The sequence below is a fragment of the Montipora foliosa genome, chromosome 9 (assembly GCF_036669935.1).
Source record: "Montipora foliosa isolate CH-2021 chromosome 9, ASM3666993v2, whole genome shotgun sequence".
Lineage (NCBI taxonomy): Eukaryota > Metazoa > Cnidaria > Anthozoa > Scleractinia > Acroporidae > Montipora > Montipora foliosa.
This window is the reverse complement of record NC_090877.1, coordinates 29,042,771-29,052,770: the sequence shown is the minus strand read 5'-3', so window position 1 is coordinate 29,052,770 and position 10,000 is coordinate 29,042,771. Positions and strand designations below refer to the sequence as shown.

The window sequence follows — 10,000 nt, the reverse complement described above, 5'->3', positions numbered from 1 at the left end:
ATAATAAAGATATGTTTAAAATACCATTTTAGCAAAGGTTTGATAGTTTTAATGTGAATCCCCGTAAAAACAAAGGATTTCTTACTTCTATTCCATGTACTCCTATTCCGGAATACGGTCAATCGAACGCGCCCTAACTAACTCTGTTGACCCTTCCCCCTTCTAAGACTGACTTTACTTTCTCCAAAGAGAGACGATTTGACTTGTCAAAGGGGGGCAGTTCAGCCCGCCGGGATGATGTACGTACACTTAAAAACCCCTTAATTAATGCCAGGAGTGACACTTATACCTGTAGATAGTACTCTGTGTTAAATCAGACGATTTTATTCAGTAATGGGGTATTGTAATGAATCCAAACCAACCACTGCGTCAGTCTATGTGATGGCTGATAGTCACCTGAAAGTTGACTCTGTGAAGAGAACTAGAGTGAACTCCAGCCTTACCTGGGAAACTGATTCTAGGCTTCCAGAAACAATGGAAACAGTGTTTCTGAGTCTTATATGGGTATTGTCAAAATACTCACCACATGTTGGTGATATATCAGCTATGTGTGTCTGTGATGCTAAAACATACCTTTTCAACCTTGTTTCATACCCATTTACCCATTGACTCCTGGGGGTTCCCCATTGATGAGTAAAATTGTCTGTCGTTAGACAGAGTAAAACACTAAGTATGGCCAGTTTAGGCCAGTTTAGGGGTGAATGGGTTAATGGTTTTTCAGTGAGTGATTAATGGAGGCCAGTTCACAGGTGAAAGGAATAAATTTGACGAATTGTAACCACCCTATTTCAGTTCTTATTTCACTTACCACTATGTACAAGAACAGCATGTAATGTGTAATTTCCTAGGTGGTCTTCGGGATCCTGAAGAAACTGATTCAAATTGAGCTTCTCCATAAATTCACATCTGGTGAAACATTTCAAACAATGAAGAGTAAACAAAGACAGCTAAACTAACATTAATCAAACGTTTCTTCCCTGTAACGCCACAAATGAAAGGAGATGGCAGAACAAACCTGTCATTTATTTTAACATTGGTGTCTGTTATGGGATCATACTGAAATCTCATTAACTGAAGATGAAGGACTGGTGGAAACTTGGCAAAAATTACACCTTTCTTTGCTTCCTAACAAAAAAAAGAGAAACTTATCACCTTAGAGAAATATATATCAACACAAGGGTCACTCCTACCCCTCCCAAAAACACGAACATCAAATGGACTTAATTCATCCTCAGGTTACGAATGAATTACAAAAGGTAATAGCATGATCTGTAGTGATATTTTGCATAAATTCCATGAGTGCTATTTCGAAATTGTTATACATAATTTCACGAGCCATTAGGTGAGTGAAATTTGGGACAATTTTGAAATATCACAAGTGGTATTTATCCCAAATATCACAAACAAATCATGCTTTGAGAAGAGAAGAGAAGAGATGAGAAGAGAAGAGAAGAGAAGAGAAGAGAAGAGAAGAGACACAAGACGCCATGTTCTCCAATTTTGCAAAATGTTTACTTTTTATGTCTTCTCTCACGTAATTAGTGGACAACAACCCTTCACATTCTTCAGATGTGATCTGAGAAATCAGCAATGAGAAATTGTCATTGTTACTATTGTTATCATTATTACTAATAATTAGTACAGTAATACTGTATAATTATTACTGTACAATAAATTATTAGACTGCGCTTAAAGGAAATGAATTTCAAATAGTTCATCACGAAAAAGAGAGTTAGTAGCACTGACCTGTAGACCATACTCTCCTGCATCATATTTGTTGTCACCGTCTAAAGTTTCAACAGCAATATACTCTTTGAAAGATTCATAAACTGAAACAACAACAATAGAAATTAGTAAAAACTTCACCAAGAACGTAAAGAAAATAAAAACTATGAAAATACAAATGTTTTAATATTTAACATGCATTTCTGCTGCTTTTATCATGTGTCCTAATTAGACAAATAACGGTCCATTGCATGCTATCATGTGAAGAAACCTTTTGTTTTGTTCTGGATGTCTGCATTTGCAATATCATTAACTTGGTGCATTATCAACAAATGCAATGGAAACAGGGGCTGGAAGGGGGGGGGGGGGGGGTCGAATTATGGGTTCATTTTCCCGACATTCATGAATTCACGTATCACATAGTTGGATGGAGAATTGATCAAGTATACATATGATTATCAGCTTTCTTTGAGATGACTTTACTTGTACACATGACTACAGGAAAGAGATGGTCTTATCAGTTGACCCTGCGATGGGAAGGAAATATAAAGGCGAGGTCAGCTACCAGCCTTGAAGGCCAGTGCTTATCTCCGGTTACTGCAGCATGAAGCGACTAGGAGTATTTCTACTTCCCCCTGCATGGGATGCTAGTCCATCGCAGGGTTATTTGCCGGTACCCATTTATACATCTGGGTGGAGAGAGGCACCGTGAGAGTAAAGTGTCTTGCCCAAGAACACAACACAATGTCTCCACCCAGGACCCGAACCCAGACCACTCGATTTGGAGTAGAGCGCACTAACCATGAGGCCACCGCGCCTGCTTCTGTGATGTTGTGCTTATTCTCTAAATTCCTTTCTCCTTATACAACAACTGCTGAACCACAAAACTATTAAGCACTTGAGGCCCTGATTTTTTTGTGTATCCACATATCCAGAAATCGAATCAGTGTTCCATGAACATTTAACAAAGAAGTTAAGAAATTGCTTTTCTTTTTTTACCATCAAAAATGGTGGGTTGACTTACATGTATACACGGGTAAATACTGTATATTATGTTACATAACAATGGCAGAAGACCTACTGTATGTGTGTAGTTTGAACCATCTTGACAGACAAATTACATGTATTTGTGTAGGGTCGTCTGATGTTCACGACATTATAATGGTAGAAATGTCAATTCACGCACTACTGTACAACTTCAATGTGTACAATCATGCGTCACAGCTAATATATTGTTTAAGAATCACAGCTGTATTCCATTCGGTTTTCCCAATTCACGCTCTGTCTTGGGGTCAATTCTCAGATCACGCAAAACCCCTTCCAGATCCTGATTGCAATACTCACTGTCTTTCTTGCCCTTCACATTGAGCTGAATATCATAAAAGGGTTCCTCTCTGAAAATAAATTGCACATTTAAAATACACTTCTGAAATGTTTCTTTCACCACAACATGTGAGCTGTCATTCAAAATGAAATAATAATTATTTAGTTTAAAAATCGTTTGAATTGAGACATTTTCTAATTTCCTTTGTCATTCCTCCTACATGTAGATGTACATGATTGTACCATTAAGATGAAGAGACACAGGGAATAAAGAATATTTTAACACAATTTAACAACAAGGATGGCAGCAAGAAAGATGGATTGACCCCCCTTTATTGTTAAGAGAAAAACATAAGCAATGGTTCAAATATTGACAGCTTGCATGACATGAAAAGAGGGTAAACATGCTTGTATACAAAAAACATAGTTGAAAGTCTTCTAGTAATCAAACCCTATTTTTATGCAAAACTGGGCAACCATTTCCTCTTCCCTTTCTAATCACGTTTGGTCACAAGCAATTATTTGAGATCACTCAAGTAAACATGGTGATCATGGTGGTGGCAAGAAGCTGTAACTGTTGGTTCATACAAGTTTGTTCATACAACTAACTATATAATTGTAGCTACACAGCTACACCTGTACATGAATTGTAGTAGGATTACCGTTATTCAAAGTTACACATAGTTGTTTGTACCAGACACAACCCCATGTAGATTTTTTAGACAAAAGGGTGACAACCTGCCCTTAAATGTGTACTAAATGTACTTGTAAATGTATAACATAAAATCACAAATTTTGCGTGAACTAACCTTTGTGATACATAGTCCACCTTTGTACATTTAATATAGGACTGTGAAAGAAAAGAGGAAAAAATGGAAAACACTTTAAGTTAATACTTTTTAACGACACCAACAAAAATGAAGCAAATATTGGAAGAGGCAATCCACTAGATCACTACTCTTAGCATACACTTGTACATGGTTGTCTAATTTACAGACAAAAGTCAGCAGAAATACTTAACACATGAGAGGGTTATTTTCTTAAGAAACTGTGGTGCTGCAAAGATGGGGTGTAAAACACATTTATGAGGTTGGTTTATCAAACGAGCTAGTTGATACAGCAGTTTTCAATTGAGTGTCGAAAGTAATTAGTGATTTGCTTTGGTTTTGCATTACTTCACTCATTGCTGGGTGCAAAGTTCTCATGCCACTTTTTCAACCAATCAGAAGTGAAACCAAAACCAATTGTGGCTCGTGCGTGCACATTTTCCCACGCTTTGTGTCAGCTACATGTAATTACTTCAAGTTTTGATTGCTTTACTGTATTGTCTCCATTCTTTTTGATTGGTTAAAGTAATTATTTTGGTCTTGGTTTTATGACACTAGATTGAAACTCGCTCTAATAGTGTAAATTAGTAAACACCCTAAGAAAGACGCGAGAGTTAAAGTTTCGAGTGTTAGCCCCTTGCCAGAGTGAATTGATTCAGCATAAACTAGGCAGACATGTCACTGAAAATGACTTTCATTTAAGATATCAAACTGTCACTGTCATTACAAGATGCAAGTCCAATTCATTAAGCAAACCAGACAGGATTGTCACAAGGTTAAGTAAGACTGCAGCTGTGAAAACAAGTACTAAACTCCTAACCAATGGTGCAAGAGAATGCTGGTTCTTCAGCAGTTAGGTAGTTTCGCAGTTCTATAACACTGCTGGGGCAGTCAGAAAAAAAAAACACTTAAATATTATTAGGATTTTACAAGGCAATTACCCACCAGCATTTTTCCTTCCAATAACCTGGGAATTGTGCCCTACAAAAGTAAGTGAATAAGGTAAATCAAAAATAATTTTTTAAATATTTACTTTCATGTGAATCCCAGCCATTCATTATTCTTTCAACATCACAACCAAAATATCATGGACAAACTTCTGACCATTTAACCACCTCACAACCAATGCATAGGCATACAGTCATGTATGGTTGTGCTTCCATGAGGAAATAACTGATTCTACTCAGTGAACAATATAACTCAATTTTAGAAAAAAAAATGGTTCTTCTAAAAACTCTCACATAACGTCTTCAGAAAAATTGGTAGGACATTAACCCATTCACCCCTAAACCAGCCATACTTAGTATTTTACTCTGCCTAATGCCAGATGATTTTACTCGTCAATGGAGAACCCCCAGGAGTCAATGGGTTAAAAAACCAACACATTGCTCAAAAAGAAAAAGGAATCTGGACCCAGGTGATGTTGCTTGGCCTGCTTCTCAGTACGAGCTGTAATGTGCATTTCAATACAATAATAATTTTATTCACATGGAGAATGCACTATTTGTTATCCAGATCTAACCAATAATGCTTTAAGTCTTTCTCCTAACATGCAAAGGGGAATCTACATGTACAGTGTAACATCAACTGATTATCAGATGTGAAAAAGTACTATAAATTCATAAATAATTATTACTGGACTTATCAGTATGGGAGAGTACGAAACCGGTTGAAAACCTCTAGTCTTTGTAGTTTCCCCCAGAAGTTTATGAAAACATTAAAACTTGTACATAAAAAATCTCTTCACAAAGATTTGATGAACTTACCTCCACACATGTTCCTTTCATTTTGCTCTCCATGTTGTCAAGTAGCTATAAAAAGAAAATTCATTAATTTTGTTGCAAAAATTATAACTTGGTACTAGAAAAGCAAATAATAATTATTTAGTGGTAATGACATTGTAGTTTTCATGTTTTTACATAATGCTGTAACTTATAAAACATCCAATGTGGCTCTTAAGTTCCCATGCATAAACATTCACTTGACCACAGAAAGTTAATTTTATCAGGATGATGAATCCATATTCAACTTTAGGAGACACCGTGTGAGTGTGGACAAGACGGCAATTTTTTTCAATTTTCAATCCAATTCCATCTTCACCATCCTTAGCTATTCACAACAAACAATACCTTTGAGTGTACCGAGGTGCTTTTTGCAGCTAAATGTCATTTGTTTTGGTTTCCAAAAATTCCAAAAAGTTTAGACAATGAAGCAGGCTTAAAAAATAGGCACACAATGCGGTAAAAGAATCCGATCCCACCAACACGTTGGCCAACATGTTGGTCAACTGTCAGCCGACGCTTTGGTCGCTGTTTAATCTTATAACATATAAGATGCGTCGGTGGTGCGTTGGTGGCATGTTGGTGACTCATTTGGGCCTTATTGAACTGTTGAAAACCTAAACGTACCTTTTTCAAACTGAACTAAAATGCCTTCAATGGAAAACTTTAACTTCGATGTGAAAATAAGAAATTTACTTTTGACCGCCATCTTGTATTTCGTGATATTACAACCCAGCTCCCATTACGACAAGTGTTATTAGAACCCAGTTTTCACTCTGGCAAACATGTTACCCGAGACTTCATCTTTATCAGCATTTATATTTACAGGGCTTCTAAGGGCCGATTTACACGATACGATTTTGTCGCGATGCGAAGTCGTTTCACAAACGGCAACAGATCGCCCAGCTGCCTTCGGCACTCCTGCTCGATCCTTTTAACTGAAAGTTTCGGGTCTCCCAGCTTCTCCAGGGTGCTCTGGTATGTCACTTCGTTTACAATAGACCTTTTTACCGATACGGCGGCCATTTTAATTTTTATTGTTTCGAAAAACATTATGGGATGCCCAGGGGGCAAATTAATATGTATTTGCCCCCTGGGAATCCCATAATGGCTATTCGAAACAATAGAAATCAAAATGGCCGCCGTATCGGTAAAAAGGTCTATTCGCAGCTCCGCTATACCCAGGAAGTCTCTAATCGTGCTGCGTGCTGTGCCTGCGAGTCTGTACGCGTTGTTCAGGGTACACTTCTTCTCATTCATTGTAGAGAGCACTACCGCGAATCGTCGATGGATTTCAGTAAGGTCATTGCGGTCGACCTTAGCAGCAGTTTCATGGTTTGTTGCAGCTGGTGGTTCTGAGTTCTGCAAGGTACGCAGCTGCTGCTCCAGGGTCTTAATGAGGTCATCTTTGGCTTTCAACTGCTCTTTGTAGGTGACCATTTCCTGTCCATTTTGCCGGACCAAGTCTGCACATCTCATCGGCATTTGAGCAGTTGCTGAAAGACATCGCTGAACAGTTTCCACTACAGTAAAATTGAAATTACAAACGGCTCCTTTAGGAGCCACCACATATTAAAAAGTCAATGATCAATAAAGAGTTTAAACTTCCCAATCCTTTACAGTGAACGAAAAATAAGCATGTCAGTAGACTTGCAAATTAACTCTCCGCTTTGGTAACCGACCCTTTCCAAAGCATCGAGAAGACCTAGGTACTAGTGTTTCATTTAAAAAATGGCAGCTATTTGCCTATCATGTTTTCGTCATTCCTTATGAAGTTGTTCTTGCTTCCAACTGAAAGAACTAACAAAATTATAAAGAGTAAGTATTTCGACCAACATGTCGGTAGTATTTCGACCAACGTGTCGGTAGTGTGTCCGCCAATGCATCGGTAGTGTGTCAGCCAATGTGTCAGTAGTGTGTCGGCTAACGTGTCGGTAGCGTGTCAGCTGATGTGTCGGTAGTGTGTTGGTGGTGTGTCGACCGACGCATTGGCCGACATGTTGGTGGGATCGGATTCTTAACTTTTACCCACAATGCCTACGTGTGGTAGTGCAATAATTACTCGTTCAGAAATTTGGTCTTCCGTGCTCGCAAGTAACTGGCGCACCAGGCGACAGGGCGACCATTAGGCAGCAGCCTTGGTAGTATTTTTAACCTTTTAAGGCAAAAATCGCTGTGGCTAAAAGTGTTTTCATTAGTCTTTTACAGTGGCAAATCTTACCACTCTACAGAGTTCTTGAACATCATGTTGCATAAAGCTGTCAAGCGTCTCCCATCTAAAATTTAAGCAAACACTTTATTACATGTACAACAAATAACCACGCTTTGTATACAAAATTGTACCATCTTGTTTTTGGTTGCTGTTTGGCAAATTGTAGTCCTTGAAAATACAACCTTTAATCCTTATTTCATAAACCAAAATAAATACATGTTATGGAAATTTAAGATTGAAATTGCCTGATACCAGAAAGTATATACAACATCCCACGTAACAATCCTTCTGGGTCAAATGTAAGAAAACAAGCAATAGTAAAACTTTAAGGGGTGCAGGGCTGGTGCAGTGGTGAGAGCACTTGCTTTCCACCAGTGTGGCCAGGGGGTCAATTAACCCATTCAACGCCATATGTGCGTTGAGTTTGTTGGTTGTCTACTCTGCACCGAGAGGTTGTTCTCCAGGTACTCCAGTTTTTTCCTTTCCTCAAAAACCAACATTTGATTTGATTTGATTTGATTTGATTTGCTCTGATTTCAGTTGATTTGTACTCTCCCCAATTAGTAGAGCAACTGCACTCAGCTAAATAACCTTACTATTATTACTATTACTCATTTCAGAAACAATTTAAAGCCATGTTTAAAAGCTTTTAATGGTTTTAAATATTGATACTAATAAAATACATTTAAGGACAGGGCCTACTTTGCTATTGTGCACACGTTCTACACATACCGTACTTGGGTTTCCTATGGGTGGTTCTTATTAAGAAAGGGATACACAGGGCTCGAAATCGTGACCAATACAGTCGCATTTGCGACTAAATTTTTCCCTATGCGACCAAAATATCCGGCGAAGTCGCAAATTTGCGACTTGTTGTCACCTTTGCTCTTTCGAAACAAAAGGGTTAGCAGTTGCCACTTTGCTGCTACTTTTGCTAAAATAAATAAATGACAACATTCTTTTGTTTCTCGCAGTGAATTTCTCTGAAGATAGCGTAATTGTAGAGTAATTTAGCAGCGATGCAACGTCCATTCCTTCGATCATTCGCCATTTTCAGCCGTTTCTTTACACACATGTATTGCGGGATCGTATTTTTTTGCTAAACTGCTGACAACACATGGCGATTTTTTGCGACTAAAATTTGCAAAATTGAGAGTAAATTTCGTATGTTGTCGTAAAATGCGCCTGCATTTTTTCGTTAATTTTGAACCCTGAATTATATGTATGTATTTTTGCGCGGTTTAAAACTACGCGGAGAAAGAAGAACTTAGCAAGTGCTCTTGGTATCCAAAAAGAAAATTGGGGGTAACCCCACATCATTTTTTCAGAGATAATTAAGCTTCCATTTTGGAAAAAAAAATGCCATATATTGCTTTGTAATTTAAAGTGCCCCTATGACCAAAAAAATCAATTCTTATTTTCCTTTGGATTTAAAAACTATGTTAACTAAACACTAAGAGACCAAAGCTTTAAGTCTTGATTTAAAAAAGATACCTGTTTATTTAACTGGCATTTTCCAATTATTAATGGTCCACCATTAGCAACTCTAAGTTCTTGAGAGAGCTGAATCAAGGAGAAAATGAAGTCAAAGGCTCGCTAGTTTAAAAATGCAATATGTGTGTACACTGCAAAATTAATATGCAGCACAGGAGTTTTGGGCTTTCAGATTTTTAAACTTGCATTTTGCATATATAATAAGCTGCGTTCACACGCTGAAATTTTAAGCTACATGTAGTGAGCCTTCAACGTCACTTTTCCCTGGATCCAACCCTCTGAGGTCCAATGGGTCAGTTTTGAACATGAGTAATGGCCGACTGTGAAATCCAAAACTCTCAAAGTAAACAGCCTTTGGATATAACATCAAAGATCAGAATTTTGCCAGTCAGATGCTAATCAAACACACTTTCAAAATCTGAAAAAAATGAAGTGATTTTTTTTATCACAGGGGCACTTTTGCTTTTCACAAACATTGTTGATTAATTATCTTTGAAAAATGCATGGTTATTTTGGATTTCAATAACAGTTGCTAAGATCTGCTTTTCCTGCACATTAAGTAAACCGTGCAAAAATACCTTTGAACTAGTAGGCACCGTCCTTAACCATTGACCCCTGAGAGTGAGACTTAATAGATT

General features: G+C 37.7%; 1 protein-coding gene across 1 annotated transcript in view; it reads right to left on the bottom strand.

The window, feature by feature from the left end:
- LOC137969764 (ubiquitin carboxyl-terminal hydrolase 7-like) overlaps positions 1-10,000 on the bottom strand; it is a 68,091-nt gene that overhangs the window by 40,500 nt on the left and 17,591 nt on the right. Inside the window, exons 10-17 of the mRNA XM_068816120.1 lie at positions 7,878-7,932; positions 5,642-5,686; positions 4,821-4,856; positions 3,858-3,898; positions 3,070-3,119; positions 1,747-1,829; positions 1,016-1,125; positions 809-906 (exon numbers count right to left, since the gene is read on the bottom strand). Coding sequence (XP_068672221.1) covers positions 809-906; positions 1,016-1,125; positions 1,747-1,829; positions 3,070-3,119; positions 3,858-3,898; positions 4,821-4,856; positions 5,642-5,686; positions 7,878-7,932 — 518 coding nt within the window. The remainder of the gene's footprint in view (positions 1-808; positions 907-1,015; positions 1,126-1,746; positions 1,830-3,069; positions 3,120-3,857; positions 3,899-4,820; positions 4,857-5,641; positions 5,687-7,877; positions 7,933-10,000) is intronic.